This window comes from Staurois parvus, unplaced genomic scaffold (genome assembly GCF_062004578.1).
Source record: "Staurois parvus isolate SC_StPar_1 unplaced genomic scaffold, SC_StPar_1.0 ptg002362l, whole genome shotgun sequence".
Taxonomy (NCBI): Eukaryota; Metazoa; Chordata; class Amphibia; order Anura; family Ranidae; genus Staurois; species Staurois parvus.
In genome coordinates, this window is record NW_028320158.1 from 249,764 (window position 1) to 265,945 (window position 16,182).

The 16,182-nt window shown below is 47.6% G+C and overlaps 1 protein-coding gene across 1 annotated transcript; it reads right to left on the reverse strand.

The window, feature by feature from the left end:
• Positions 1–482: 482 nt before the first annotated feature.
• On the reverse strand, positions 483–4,254 carry LOC149431179 (uncharacterized). Its single transcript, XM_089665822.1, has 4 exons — positions 4,050–4,254; positions 2,568–2,847; positions 1,766–2,178; positions 483–1,489 (listed from the first exon to the last, which is right to left on the reverse strand). The coding sequence occupies exons 1-4, from the start codon at positions 4,252–4,254 to the stop codon at positions 513–515; spliced, it is 1,875 nt and encodes a 624-aa protein (XP_089521948.1). The 3' UTR covers positions 483–512.
• Positions 4,255–16,182: the final 11,928 nt, after the last annotated feature.

Here is a 16,182-nt window from a genome sequence, read left to right on the forward strand (position 1 = left end):
GCCCCACCTCCCGGTTGACCTTAATCCTGGCCTTGAGCCGCTCCACCGACCGCGCCAAGCGCCAAGAAGTGCGGGCGACCATGTCAGACCACACCACCACCATTCCCGGAAACTCACGCCGCAACTGAAGAAAATCCAGCTTGACATCTCTAACCAGCTCCCGCATGGACCTACCCCCCAAATCGTTGCCACCCGCGTGAATCACCAACACATCCGGTGGCCTATCCAGCCGCGCAAAACGCCGCACCTCTGGCACGACACGACTCCACAACATGCCCGGCACACCTAACCAGCGGACACAAACCTCCCGTCTATCCAACCCCAGCTGCCTGCCATTGGGCCGAACATCAGCCCGCCTGGCCCCCCAAAACACATACGAGTGACCCAGGATCCACACTAGGCACACCTCTCCACCTGAAAGAAAAGAAACAATACCGCCAGAACAATACAGCACATGGACAGAACCGCAACTACCACCCACAACCCAAACAAACAAAACACAGGACCGCCCACTAAGCCCGCAACAAATGCGGCCGAACGTACAGGCGAAATCTCTGGGAATCCCACCTACCAATGCGCTTCACCACATCCTCCGACAGCCCCCACCTGGCCGCCTCCGTAGCAGCCCCGATCCGAAACGAGTGCGAAGCATACAAAGACGCATCTAAACCAGCAGCCGTCAAACACCGGCGAAAAACTGCCACAAATTGAAAACGCGTTAAAGGGGATCCATCAACATGCCTGAAAAAGGACCCCCGCCCCCCAGGGCGATGGGACAAAAATTCCCGAACCGCCTGAACAGGGCACACCAGTGAACCCGGAAGAGCGAAAAAACGCACCTTCGCACCCCTGCCCAATTGATCCGTCTTAGACCGACGGACCAGAACCTCCACCCAATCACCGGAGCACACAACCTCCTCCACCAACAACCCCCCAAGAACCGACTTGGACGGACTAACGAGCTCCCCAATCCTCAAAGCCCCAAAAAAAGCCACCGCAAAGGCAGCCCGAAATAAATCCACCTCAAAATCCGAAGAACACACAGTCCGCAAATGCTCAAACAAAGACCCCAACAACGCGAACGACACCGGACGACGAGAATCCCTACAACGATGAGCCCTCCGATAACCCCGCAGAGCCTGTCGAACCCAAAAATCCTTAGTAAAATCCCGACACCCTTGCAACTTAAAGAAAAACGCCAATGCCGCTAGTCGGCGATCCACCGCGGACGCCGACACCCCCCGCTCCAAACTCCGCGCCAAGAAGTACAACACTGCCACACGCACCTCCGGCCCCCAGGGATCAATAGCGACCAGTCGCAACAGCTCCAGCCATTCCCGCCAGACCGTAGAGTAAGTGGACCAAGTCGCCTCACTCACCGACCGCCGGATCCAGCCCGCAACGACTCCAAGGCAATCTCCCACAGCCAGTCGGGACAAGGAACCCCGTGTTGCTCCGCCGCCGGCGCCAACTCTCGGAATTTGTCCCACTAAAAACGAGACAAAGCGTCAGCTAAGGTGTTTTCAACCCCAGGGAGATGTACCGCATGGAGAAAAACATTCAGCTGCAAGCAACACAACACTAAGTGGCGAAGCAGGGCCACCACCGGTCGGGAAGAAGCCGAGACCCTATTGATGACCTGAACCACCCCCAAATTGTCGCAGTGAAAACGCACCTTTTGATTCCGAAAATTCTCCCCCCAAACCTCAACCGCCAATACCACTGGAAAAAGTTCCAACAGCGCTAGGTTACTGAGAAAACCTGCCTCCCGCCAGGAAGCCGGCCACGAGGCCGCACTCCACGGACCCCGGAAAAAAGGCCCCGTATCCCGCAGAAGCCGCCGCGTCCGTGAACAGTTCCAAGTCAAAATTACTAACCGGGCCCGACATCCAAAGCGCCCGCCCGTTGAAAGAATCCAAAAAGGTGTGCCACAACTGCAAATCCTCCCGATGCTCCCGAGTCAGCCGAATGAAATGAAAAGGGGAGGCAATTCCCGCCGTCGCCGCCGCCAACCGGCGGCAGAACACCCGACCCATCGGCAGGATCCGACAAGCGAAATGAAGTTTTCCCAACAATGGCTGCAAGGGCCGCAGCTGAATTTTACGCTTTCCCTGAACCGCGCAAATTTCACCCTGAAGGGCCAACAGCTTCTCTGCCGGCACTCCATTGCGCCAGAATCTAAAATGATGCCCAAGAAAGTCATCACCGAAGCCGGACCCTCCGTCTTGTCAGCCGCCAAAGGAATCCCGAAACGGTCAGCAACGTGCTGCAACGTAGCAAGCAAAACCACGCACACCCCGGAAGCCGGCGGACCCACGCAAAGAAAATCATCCAAATAAGGGATGACCGAATTCACCCCCGAAACATCCCGAACCACCCACTCCATGAACGAACTAAACTTTTCAAACAACGCACAAGATACAGAACACCCCATGGGCAAACACCTATCAACGTAAAACGCGCCCTGCCAACGGCAACCCAAAAAACGAAAACTGTCCGGATGAACCGGCAACAGCCGGAACGCCGACTCAATGTCGGACTTTGCCATGAGTGCACCGCGTCCATACCGACGAACCCAGAACACTGCCGCATCAAAGGACGTGTAAGACACCGAACACGACTCCGGATCTATAGCGTTATTCACCGACCCCCCCTTAGGGAAGGACAGGTGGTGAATTAACCGAAACGCATTTGGCTCCTTCTTAGGCACAACCCCCAAGGGAGAAACCACCAGATCCGCAAACGGAGCACAAGTAAATGGACCACCCATACGACCCAACCCCACTTCCTTCCGCAACTTAGCCGAAACCACTTCAGCATGCTGCAAGGCCGACCGTAAATTCCGAGCTAAGGGGGGGACCAAAGTCAAAGTATAGGGGATGCGAAAACCCGCCGAAAAACCTGCCGCCAGCAGCACCGCCGCGGCCCGATCAGGATATCTATTTAAGAAAGGCTCCATCCTTTCCACCCGCACCGGCGTCGTCCCTCTTACCCGCAGGCTCTCCGGGAGGGCCTCTACCCCGCCTGAAACAGCGCGAGAAAGGGTGGGATCCACCGCACCCGGAACACTCGTGCCTAAACCTGCAGGACCCTCCAAAACGACAAGTGCCCTCCTGGAACTGCCAGCAGAAACCCCTACGCTTGGCGGCTGATTGTCCCGGGGAAAACGAACCACCGGCCCCGCCCTGAAAAAACGAACCAGGAGCCCTCGGCGGCGCCAAGAGCCGCATCCAGAGGCCAATGTCCTTGTGGTCCCAACGCAAAGACGGGCGAACAGCCCTCCGCTGCCTAAACTGCTCATCGTACCGAAGCCACGCAGACCCGCCGTAAACCCTGTGAGCCTCACTAATTGCGTCCAGGTAACAGAACAACGCCGAGCAATGCTCCAGAGCTTTCTCCCCAATAACACTGGCCATGATTGCAAAAGCCTGCAACCAATTCGCAAAAGGATGGGGGATAAGCCGAAAACGCCGCCGCTCCGCATCCTCCCTTCTACCGTCATCAACCCGGGACCCATCGAACGGAAAACGCTCCAAAGGCAAGAGCGTAAAAATGTCCACATACTCCCCTTTCCAAATTTGTTCCCACACGGCCGACTGCAAATGCGCACCCAAGGGGCCCTCAAAACACACATACACCTCCCCCTTCGCCGAGTCCGCCACGCCGACAGGTCCGGACACCCCGGAACCCTCCCCCAAACTCGCGGAAAGAACCGCAGAGCCCAGAACCCCAGACTCCGCGGTAACCACCCCAGTCCCAGAACTAAGCGGAGAAGAGACCCCTAGGCCCCGCACCACCCCGCAGTCCTGTCCAGGAACCGCGAGCCCGTCCCCACCGGCAGGCGGGAGCCACGCAGAAGCAGGCCCAGGGGTCCCAACACCGCCCCACTCCAGCCGCCGCAACAAGTCCCGCAAACCGGAAACCACCTCCCAAAGACCCCCACCTAAACCTGACGGGGGAACGCCGCCAACGCACGCCGCCGAGGCCGCCCCCCAGCAGATCCCGCAACGCAGAAGAAAGGGAGACAGACACAGGAACAGATAACTCACCAGGCTGCCCAGGAGATGTCCCATCAGCCGCGCGCTCCCGCTCCACCGATGAAGAGCTGCGAGCAGTCGCCCCCGCATCGGGTTCCGACAGCTCGCCCTCCGACCTCTCGTCCACCGCTCGACGTCCGGATGGCCTCCCGTTCCCAGGAGCCACGGGTCCTGCAGGGCTGTGCCGCTCGCGACTCCGCCTCTGGGCACCAGCCATGCCCGCCGCCGTCCCTGGGCTCCATCCTGCAGCACTCCCAGCTGCACTCCGCCCAGCGCTGCACCGCTTCCGCCTTCTTCCAGGAGCCCCAGCTCCTGACTGTCCAGGGGGCCCACCAGCCGCATCAGGGGACAGCCCGGCAGCCGCAGCTGAACGTCTCCCTCGTCGAGCTCCCTCCCTGACAGACAGCCTGTCAGCGGAGGAGCCGGCACCCACGCTCAGTCTTCCTCCTCTGCGCCGTGCGGGCGGGGGGGAGGGGCTACCCCGCGAAACCCCGCCCGCCGAGCTCACTCCGCTTCCTCCTTGCCGTGCGGGCGGGGGGGAGGGGCCACTCAGTGCAACCCCGCCCACCGAGCTCCGCCATCGCCGGGGATTCCTCCTGGCACCTCCGCCAGCAGAGGCAAGTGAGCGCCCTCCCAGCGAGGCCGGAGGGTCCCGAGGGGGGCTCCCAGTGTGGCGCTGAGCTCCAACAGGGGGCGGGGCCGGACTGAAGTGCTCCGGAGGCCTAGACCTCCGAGCACGTGGGCGCACCCGCCCCCCTGCAGCTGGTGACAAGCCCGGGTCTCCCAGCAGAGCAGAGACCCGGCCCTGCAACCAGTCTGTACCTCTGTCAGCTGCCGCCACCCGCAGCTGTGCCAGAAGTTCCTCTATGCTGCACCGGTCCAATGGGGGGAAATAGCAGGACCCAGCTCAAATGAAGCTCTGGTCCTTGCACACATCCAGCTCCACTGATGCCCCTTCCGCAGCAACCCCCACCCTACGGTGCCACAGACCCCTCCTACACTCCACATCTGCCAATCCCATAATTCCCAATCAATTCCCCACCCCTTGGAGCTAAATTTTAACCCTTTCCGTTCCCTACACCACTCTGGGCCTAGTCATGTATGCCCTGCGCTATTTCCATTCTTCCCTATTCGCTACGGGCATTTCTTTCTTACACACAACTACTTCACTTTCAGTAATGACATCTATCTTCAGTGTATGTGTGTTTGACAATTCCATAAAATGGAATATACACCAAATACCTGGATTTTTAAGGCGTCTCACATGAATATACTGTTAAGGGATTATACATAATAAAACAGTAAGATAAGTGAGCGCTAAAAGATAAAATCAGCAGCTATGCACCGCAAGGTACCATATAAACCTTCAAAGTAATAGAGTAAAATAAGGTGCAGCGCTAAATAATTTGTTATGTATCAAAAATGTTCTTACTATAACATCTAAAATCACCATAAACAATAAATATGTGACATAAGTGCAAAATCAGATGTCACTCAATAGTGACTAATAGCGTGAAAGAGTGTTGTACATTACAAAGTCCACAATAAAAGTGCACATAAGATCCCAATTGATCTTCAAAATCCAGTGGCTGGATCTGTGGGTGAGGTGATAGGTATGTAAAGATTGCGCACTCACCAGATACGCAATCTATATGCGCATATAACAACAGGTAACCACAGGACATCAAGGATCCTAATACATCTGGTCAGATCAGGTCAGATATCCCCTCACTGTATAGAAATGCTGCCACACATGGAAAGGCTGCTCTGCAGATGTAAATGGCTCCCAAAGGAGCTCAAAAAACAGGAGGCCAAATAGTGTAGTATCTTTAGGATAGGAGTGTTTATTCCAAGCAAAAAACAGTAAAAACAAGAGAAGTACTGACTCATGTAGATAAACAAGATGGCCCTCGTGGCGCCGGTCGGCGTGATGTCACACCGCTGTAACCTCTCTCTGACGCGTTTTGTGCGATTGCATGTAGTCATAGGGGGTTAGCTTACAGCCGCGGACGTCTCTGCAGTGTTTATATAGGGAAAATGGTGCATGCGCCGTTACCGCGCGCCATTTTCCAATTGCCAAATGTCTCCAGAATGGGCGCCATCTTAGTGTAGCCCATTAGCCGGCGCATGCGCGGGCGCCATCTAATCGGAGTCATTAGGCAAAACAGTCTACCGAGGATTACCAGGGAGAAATACATTGCTGCAGGTGTTTACATATAGCGCAGGCAAATAAAGTATATGAGTGTAATTATTATATTAAGCACAAAGATGGGATTAAGTTTACCTTGGCCAATAAATAATGTAAAAAGTTAGAAGATACACAAATAATACCTGGTAACTCTGGTAAATCATGATAACATTATACATAATTTCTGTGATTATACTATATATGGGAAAATATACATATACAATAAGAATTAAATTAATAGCAATCATAAACATTGAGTATGATAAAATTAGTTCAATCCCTAAAAATAAATGTAGAGCTAAATAAATAAAATAGGGATGAAACAAAATATATATATATATATATATATATATATATATATATATATATATATATATATATATATATATATATATATATAATATAACAATATAAATAAAAATAAAATGAATAAAATAAATACAGACTTCGCTATGGCCTAAAACCAAATGATAAAATAATAAATATTAAAATGCTTCATATAATAGGAGAGATTCTAACTATTATTGATAAAACAGTTTATATCCATTTCAATATTAAGCCCCTTAGGGCGCATACAGTCCACCTGATAAATCCATTTGGTTTCCATCTGGGAAACCATCCTCTTTCTGTTCGTTCCTCTCCAATGGGTTAGCACTATATCTATACCTGCAAAAACTACAGTAGATGGATCCCTATTATGATGTATCCTATAATGCATGGAAAGTGAATGTTCCTCATAGCCCTTTTTCACATTGTTGACATGTTCTCGTAATCGATCCTGATGTTTCCTGGTGGTGCGTCCAACATACTGTTTCTTACAAGGACATTGTAAAAGATAGACAACATGTCTACTATTGCATGAAATAAAGTTATTAATTTTAAAGGTTTGCCCAGTACTAGTGGAAGTGAAACTTTCAACTTTCTTTTTTCTGTGTCCATTGTAAGTGCATACAATGCAGTTATTACATGGAAAACAAACAACAATTTTGTCGAAAAGGGAAACTCTGTTGGGCAGGTTAATGATATTAGGGGCTATCAAATTTCTCAAAGGTTGGGCTCTCCTGAACGTAATTTCCGGTTTGTCTGGCAAGATTTTGGTTAGAACCGGACCAGCTTTTAATATTTCCCAATTCTGGTTAATAATTTTAGTGATGGTTTTAAATTGAGCAGAAAAAGTAGTAACAAAAGGGCAGAGTTTTGATGGTCTACATGACATGTTATCAGTCAACAATGAGTCCCTGTCCATATTAGCTACTTCATGGATAGTATGGACAAGTTGGGACTCCTCGTATCCTTTTTCAATAAATCTGCTCTTCAAAACAGAGGCTTGTGTATTGTAGGTATCCAAAAAGGTACAATTTCTTCTAATTCTAAGAAATTGGCCTTTTGGTATGTTAGAGAGCCATGCTGGGTGATGGCAACTATTAGTGGGAATGTAACTATTGCAATCTGTTTCCTTGAAGAAGGAAGAGGTCGCAATCATGCCATTCAAATTAATCAATGTTAAATCTAAAAAAATTCACGCTAGTTTTGCTATATTCATAAGTAAATTTGATATTTAAAGTATTGTTATTGAGAGTGCCAAAAATGTTTATTAGCGCCTGCTCATCTCCTTTCAAAATAAGCAGGATATCATCTATGCATCGCTTAAAAAAAAAAAAAAACAGCTCTGGCCACTCTCAGGCGTAAATAACATCCTCCTCCCACATGGCCATAAACAGGTTGGCCAGGCTGGGAGCGAATTTCGCTCCCATGGCCACGCCTCTAGTTTGTAAATAAAAAATACCATCGAACCAGAAGTAATTTCTGGTCATAGCGAAGTCTAAAAGAGTGAGAATAAAAGTCTTTTGTAAAACAGACATAACCGATTGATTAAGATAGAATTCCACTGCTTCCCTACCATGGGAAAGGGCAATGCTGGTGTACAAAGATGCAACTTCAGCTGTTACTAAAAATGTATCATTGTCGATAGATAAACCTCTAATGTCCTGTAAAACTTGCTTTGTATCTCGAAGATAAGAAGGGGTTGTCCGTACCAATGGCTGTAAAAAGTAATCAATATACTCCCCGGCTCTAGAACTCAGAGAACCAATCCTGCTGATGATAGGTCTACCAGGGGGATTTGTCGGGTTCTTGTGTATCTTTGGGAGGATATACATAACTGGTAACCTCGGGGCAGAAGGACACAAAAATTCCTTTTCTTTCTTATTGATTACTTTATCTAGATAGCCTCTAGTGATGATACTTTTGAGCAATTTCCTATATAGATTCAGAGGATCTTTTGATAAAGGACGATATGTATCTGTATCACTAAGAATGTTGTGCACTTCTTTAGTGTAATAGTCCTTATTCATGATCACTATGCCTCCTCCCTTATCCGCTGGACGTATAACCAGATCTTTCTGGTCAAGGAGGGAGTTTATGGCTGTGGAAACCCCATGATTATCTTTATAATTTTTAACTTTAATAGCAGCCAAATCTTTTAAAACTGTTTCTTTAAAAACATTTACATAACTATGAGCTTGTGGAGGGGGGTTAAATAAAGATGCATTCCGTAAATTAGAGAGGTTACAGCGGAGTGACGTCACGCCGACCGGCGCCACGAGGGCCCCGGGGGCCATCTTGTTTATCTACATGGGTCAGTACTTCTCTTGTTTTTACTGCTTTTTTTGCTTGGAATAAACACTCCTATCCTAAGGATACTACACTGTTTGGCCTCCTCTGTTTTTTGAGCTCCTTTGGGAGCCATTTATATCGCAGAGCAGCCTTTCCATGTGTGGCAGCATTTCTATACAGTGAGGGGATATCTGACCTGATCTGACCAGACATATTAGGATCCTTGATGTCCTGTGGTTACCTGTTATAAGCGCATATAGATTGCGTATCTGGTGAGTGCGCAATCTTTACACACCTATCACCTCACCCACAGATCCAGCCACTGGATTTTGAAGATCAAGTGGGATCTTATGTGCACTTATATTGTGGACTTTGTAGTGTACAACACTCTTTCATGCTATTAGTCACTATTGAGCGACATCTGATTTTGCACTTATGTCACATATTTATTGTTTATGGTGATTTTAGATGTTTAAGTAAGAACATTTGATACATAATTATTTAGCGCTGCACCTTATTTTACTCTAAGGGATTATACATGTTTTATCCTTTTTGGACTGTTCCCTATGTTTCATCCCCTTATTTATCCAGACTGGGTATGATAATATATGTACTGCTTACCATTTGATCATAATATGATATAATAGAATTGTTTGGAGAATTGATATGATACACAGGTCTGCGACTAAAAAGCTGTTTGATTATTTTCATCTAATTTCCATGTATTTTGGTGTGCTGAAAACAAATAAAATATTAAAAAAACTCCTAGACGTCATGATTTGCCACAAAATGCAAAACTGTCTTCAAATTTATCACATTTTTTTTAACTTTTGGGGTTTTTTTTATATTGTGGGTTTTTAACTAAATTTAAAGTCCAAATTACTATTAATTAATTCACATATGTGCATTTAAGATATAAAATGCCAAAAAAACCTTAAAGGGGTTGTACGATTTATGTAAAAAAATATAGCACTGTAAATTAGATGGTCAGCAATATATACATAAGCTCAGCAAGTTTTAGGGAAAAAAAATCAATTTCCTCATTTCCCTAGTTCTCTTCTGGCCCTTTGTTGTTATTTGCAGGTAAACAATCTCTGCCCCTCCCCCCGTGCAAAGGGGGTGAATACAAGTGCTGCTCTGAGTGAATATATGAAGACCATGGTTGGCAAGTGTGTGGGGACTTGAAGGTCTTGTACATGCTGCTCGGGCAACAAGCTGGGTATACAAATACCCTTGTTTTCTGTGTCTATGGGACAGTCCAGACTGACAAAATCACTGGACCAAGAAGAGTTGGCAACCAAGGATTCTAACAGTCGGTGAAAAAATGTCCTCCGAGAAACTTTGGTACCTTCCCATAAAGTTCTTCTACCACCTCTCCACATAAAATTGGGATTGATGAAGCAATTCGTAAAATCATTTACAAGAGATGGAGAATGCTTCAAATACTTGGTCCCCAAGTTTCCAGGCCTATCGGAGGCAAAATAGAAGGAAGGTGTGTTCATCGGCCCAGACATTAGAAGGCTTCTAGTTGATCAAGAGTTTGTCAATACCATGACGGATCCTCACAAAGAAGGGTGGATTGCATTTAAAGAAGTCGTACAGAAATTTTTAGGCAATAACAAAGATCCTCACTACAAAAAGATCGTCGGACAAATGCTGAAAGCATTTCAAGCTTTAGGTTACCTGATGAGTTTGAAAGTGCATTTCCTCCAGTCCCACCTTGACTACTTTCCTGAAAATTTGGGAGCTGTGAGGAACAAGGTGAACGTTTCCACCAAGACATTAAAGAGATGGAAAGGAGATACCAGGGAAAAATGGAGCATTACAATGATGGCAGACTAATGTTGGAGGCTTCAGAGAGACATTCCAGATGCTACTCACAAGCGTAAATGCACCAAGAGGAGCCTCACAGGGAAGAAGAATCGAGTTTAGTGTGTGTAGGTGAGCTCATTTCAGTTCAAGAAAGGATTTTCATGAAAAGAAATTGTAATAAAACTTTGATTTTATAAGTCTATTTCCATTTATTTTGAGGTATTGACTTATTTAACATAGTTACCTAAATTGTCAGGAAACATGATGTCCTATGACAAAATGGAGGTCATTTTCGGATTCAGCGCACCAAAAAACATATAGATTACGTGGAATAACCAAAACAGCTCTTGAAAAAATTTTTTTGCAGACCTGTGTAATGTATCTATTGTGGGGGTAGCTTAGGTGGAGGATCACTTTCCCTGGGAAAGAGGTAGTCCAGACAGCAGGGCTTTCTTAACCCATTCATGCCTAAGGGTAAAACAAATGTAAATGCCTAAGCACAATTCTGCAACGTGGACATGTGTTAGTAAAAGCGTATCTATCACCACAACTACTTTGTACATCCAGATGGACTATACCTTTTTTTTGGGGACAAATTGAGCTTTCAATTGGTGGTAAATGGTAATTGATAATAAAAAAAAAATCAGGAGATATCCAAGGAAAACTGGCCAAAAATAGTGAAAACAAAATCATTGTTTTTATTTAGCTGTGTGTTTCTTGTTACTACCATAACCTACCACCAAAGAATCACCCAAAATAAATTCTCCAGCTCTTGACGATCGCAGCGATACCATATATGTGTATGTTATTTGTTGTCTGTACCCGGAGTACAGCCCTGAAACAATAGTGCACATTTTGTTTTTGTCTTTTTTTTTTTTTTTTTTTACTTAAAACACACTGACACTGATACAATTTTTTTTAAATCCTGACATTTGACCTTGACCTTATTTATTTATCTTTTTTTTTTTAACAAACATTTTTTTTTCCTCTCTATGCCAGGAGTTAGAGAGATACAATGTATCTCTTCTCCATTCATAGAGAGAGAAAAAAACAAAGGGGTGAGCTGTACAGTGACTGATCACTGTGATAGCCAATCAGGGGCTATCATAGCGATCATGTGACCCGGAATTGGGAGTCCCAGATCCTGATCGTTAGAACGAGACCCTGGGCTCTCAGTGACATCATGGTCTTTTCACAGGTACACAAATATGCAGCCCCACAGAAAAAAAACCCAGTTCCGTGAGGTCGCATATTTGTGTTACGTCGGCGTCAAGGGGTTGAAATCTGACTTGTCAGTTTTATTTACCAGGTTGCAAGCATCAAAACAAACAAAACCAAAAATAAAATCCGCACCATCCAGGCATTAAATAAACACAGAAGATTCCTTCTCCCTGTCACCAACAAAAATGAAAACAGTATGCAAACCTTTTCCTTGCTTCTATAACACATCTTTCATCCACAGCTCACTCAGATTGTTAGGGATCCGGGTGTGACCAGAAATGTGTGGACTGACACAGGGAAGTAGCGGGCTTCAGGAACACAGGCGTAGTCAGGGCTGGAGAGGTGGAATGGTCAGGCAGGCCGTTAGGTACTGTCAGGCACCGCCCGGCGGGATCTCTAGTACCCACAGAACGGGATTCCCCAGGGCGTGGAGTCTAAGCCCCAGTCTGCTTTTTCACCAGAGCCCCTGATGGTGGGGATGGACTTGGCGCAGGACTGAGACCAGGTCGCGGCCCCTGAGTGCACCCAACTGTGGTAGAGGGGTCTGCCGAGGGTATGTACTGTGGGAAAGCCTGACATGAAGAGGCTGGCAGACCTGGTAACGGACTGATTTGTGCGGGATGGATGGATGGATGGATCGTCTGAGTAGCGTCAGGCGTAGTCAGGCAGGCCAGGTCAGCAACGTGCGGGCAGCGAGGTACCGGAGGAGCAGGCAGAGAATAGTCTGGGTCATAAGCCGGGTTCAGTAACTCACGGGCAGCGCGGTACAGAGGATCAGGCAGAAGGATGGTCAGGCAAGCCAGGGATCAAGCAAGAGAAGTCAGCAGAGGTCAGGATCAGGCAGGGTCGGCAACAAATCAGATAATAGCAGAACAGGAACACAGGATGCAGGTACAGGGGCTCATGGGAAACAATACACCAAGGCCCAGATCACAGGCCTGGTCATTCCTTAACCACTTGCCTACCGGGCACTTATACCCCCTTATTTACCAGGCCAATTTTCAGCTTTCAGCACTGCCGCACTTTGATTGACAATTGCGCGGTCATGCAACATTGTACCCATATGAAATTTTGATCATTTTTTTCTCACAAATAGAGCTTTCTTTTGGTGGTATTTAATCGCCACTGGGCGCTTTACTTTTTGTGCTATAAATAAAAAATTGCCAAAAATTTGAAGAAAAAAAAAAGTTTCTTTGTTTCTATTATAAAATTTTTTAAACAGGTAATTTTTCTCCTTCACTGATGTGCGTTGATGAGGCAGCACTGATGGGCACTGATAGGCAGCACTAATGAGGTGGCACAGATAGGCGGCACTAATATGCAGCACTGATAGGTGACACTGATGATGGGTACTGATAGACGGCACTGACTGGCATCACTGCTGGGCACTGACTGGTGGCACTGACTGGTGGCACTGACTGGCAGCACTGCTGGGCTGCACTGGTGGGTGGCACTGGTGGGTGGGCACAGGTGGGTGGCACTGGTGGGTGGGCACAGGTGGGCACAGGTGGGTGCACTGCTGGGCACAGGTGGGTGCACTGCTGGGCACAGGTGGGCGGAGCTAGTGGGCGCACTGCTGGGCACAGGTGGGCGGAACTTGCGGGTGGCACTGCTGGGCACCGATCATCAGTGCCCTGATGATCGGTGCCGATCCCCGCTCTGACAACTGTCGGTTCACGGCAGTACTTTCCTCACGATCTGACAGCGTGAGGAAAGTGCAGCAGAGAACCGGCACTTGCATTTCCCTCTGATCAGCGTGTCATTGGACACTGCTGATCAGGTGGTAAAAGGCCGCTGTGATTGGCCTTTTACCACATCACGTGATCAGCTGTGTCCGTAGGACACAGCGATCACGGAGATCGCCGGGTGCGCGCCCCCTGGGGCGCGCAGGAGAGCGCGTTCTGGGGGGACGTCATATGACGTCCACTCAGAACTGGCCGGCCGCAGTGCAGCCGTCATTCGGCTATCTGCGGTCTGCAACAAGTTAAATACACCTCCTGCAATCAGCCCCAGGTGTTGGCCGACTACAGGAGTGAGCTTCTGGCTGCTGAGAGCACCCGCTGGTCAGCCCTGGTACTGCAACCCACATGGCAGGTGAGTCCCACCACCAGTGCTGAGTCCATTCCTGACACAGATATGAGTCTCTGAGTCCCAGGCCAAGAGCAACTTCTTGCTCCAGTCCTACCTGCTTCATACCACCTGCAGGTGGTCATCAGTGGACCATAAAACCTTAGGTCAAGGTCAGGGTCAAAAGGTAAAGGGCAAAGGTCAGGGCCAAAGGTCAGGATTTAAAAAAAAAATGGTATCAGTGTCAGTTAGTGTTAATGTCAGTGTCAGTGTGTTTTAGGTTAAAAAAAAAGACAAAAACAAAATGCGCACTATTGTTTCTGGGGTATACTACGGGTACAAACAACACATACCATACACATATATGGTATTGCTGTGATCATCAAGAGCTGCAGAATTTATTTTGGGTTGTTTTTTGGTGGTAGGTTATGGTAGTAACAAGTATCACATAGCTAAATAAAAAAAAAAAGATTTTTTTTTTTACTATTTTGGGCCAGTTTTCCTTTGATAATAAAAAAAAAATTCAGGAGATATCCATTACCATTTACCACCAAATGAAAGCCCAATTTGTCCTGAAAAAATCAAGGTATAATCCACCTGGATGTACAAAGTAGTTGTGGTGATATGGACGGTTTTACTAACACATGTCAACGGTGCAGAATTGTGCTTAGGCATTTAGATTTGTTTTACACTTAGGTGGGAAGGGGTGAAGGAGCTCTCGGTCTGCTTGCTGGGCCTTCGCAAACTGGCGATTCGCCTCCTGTTGTGCTGCATTGGCCTTTGCGAACTGGTGACTGGTTTCCTGCTGGGTTGTAGTGGCCTGAAGCAAAGCTCTTATCACGTCCTCCATCTTCCCACTTGCTCAGGAAGTTGCCAGCATCCTCTACCATATGTGGGGGTAACTCAGGTGGGGGATCACCTTCCCTGGGAAAAACGTAAACCAAACAGCAAGGCTTTCTTAAAATCTGACTTGTCAGTTTTAATTACAAGGTTGCAAACATCAAAATAAACAAAACTGAAAATAAAATCCTCACCATCCAGGCATTAACTAAACACAGAAGATTCCTCTCTCAAAGGTAAAGGGCTTCTCCCTGTCATCGACATAAATGAAAACAGTATGCAAACCTTTTCCTTGCTTGTATAACACATCTTTCATCCACAGCTCACTCAGATATGAGTCTCTGAGTCCCAGGCCAAGAGCAACTTCTTGCTGCAGTCCTACCTGCTTCATACCACCTGCAGGTGGTCTTCAGTGGACCACAAAATCCGGTCCACTACTGCCTCTGCCATAGTGGCCTGGAAAACCCGGACTGGACTCCACCTTAAGCTCCCAGATATGAATGCATGCGAAGTGACACATACCGTCCATCAAGCACCTCACCTATAATACTGTCACACTATATATTGTTACAGCATTTATATGTAGAGGTCCTGATGAAGGGATGTGTCCTGCGAATTGCACTGACCCTTATGAATTGATCTCAAGGCCATATGATCTGTGACTGGCTAGTGTGTATACATGATTGTAAAGTACTTTTAATGTTTAAAATTTGTGTAATAAAATACATATATACATGATATTGCCAAAAGTATTGGGATGCCGGCCTTTCCACGCACATGAACTTTGATGGCATCCCAGTCTTAGACCATAGGGTTCAATATGGAGTTGGCCCCGCCCTTCGCAGCTATAACAGCTTCAACTCTTCTGGGAAGGCCGTCCACAAGGTTTAGGAGGGTGTCTATGGGAAGGTTGGACCATTCTTCCAGAAGCACATTTGTCAGGTCAGACACTGATGTCGGGGGAGGAGGCCTGGCTCGCAGTCTCCGCTCTAATTTATCCCAAAGGAGTTCTATGGGGTTGAGGTCAGGACTCTGTGCAGGCAGTCAAGTTCCTCCACCCCAAACTGGCTCCTCCATGTCTTTATGGACCTTGCTTTGTGCACTGGTGCGCAGTCAAGTTGGAACAGGAAGGGGCCATCCCCAAACTCTTCCCACAAAGTTGGGAGCATGAAATTGTCCAAAATGTCTTGGTATGCTGACGCCTTAAGAGTTCTCTTCACTGGAACTAGGGGGCCAAGCCCAACCCCTGAAAATGAACCAACACCATAATCCCCCCTCCACCAAACTTTACACTTGGTACAATGCAGTCAGGCAAGTACCGTTCTCCTGGCAACAGCCAAACCCAGACACATCCATCAGATTTCCAGACCAAAGCATGGTTGGTCACGCCAGAGAACACGT

Excerpts from the sequence above, each read along its gene's own strand:
- LOC149431179 (XM_089665822.1), bottom strand. The coding sequence starts at position 4,254 with ATGGCTGGTGCCCAGAGGCGGAGTCGCGAGCGGCACAGCCCTGCAGGA. Across the intron at positions 2,848-4,049 it reads GACATCTCCTGGGCAGCCTG|CTCGGAATTTACGGTCGGCC; the intron begins GTGAGTTATCTG and ends TCCCCCCCTTAG. Across the intron at positions 2,179-2,567 it reads GCAGTGTTCTGGGTTCGTCG|ATTCTGGCGCAATGGAGTGC; the intron begins GTATGGACGCGG and ends GCATCATTTTAG.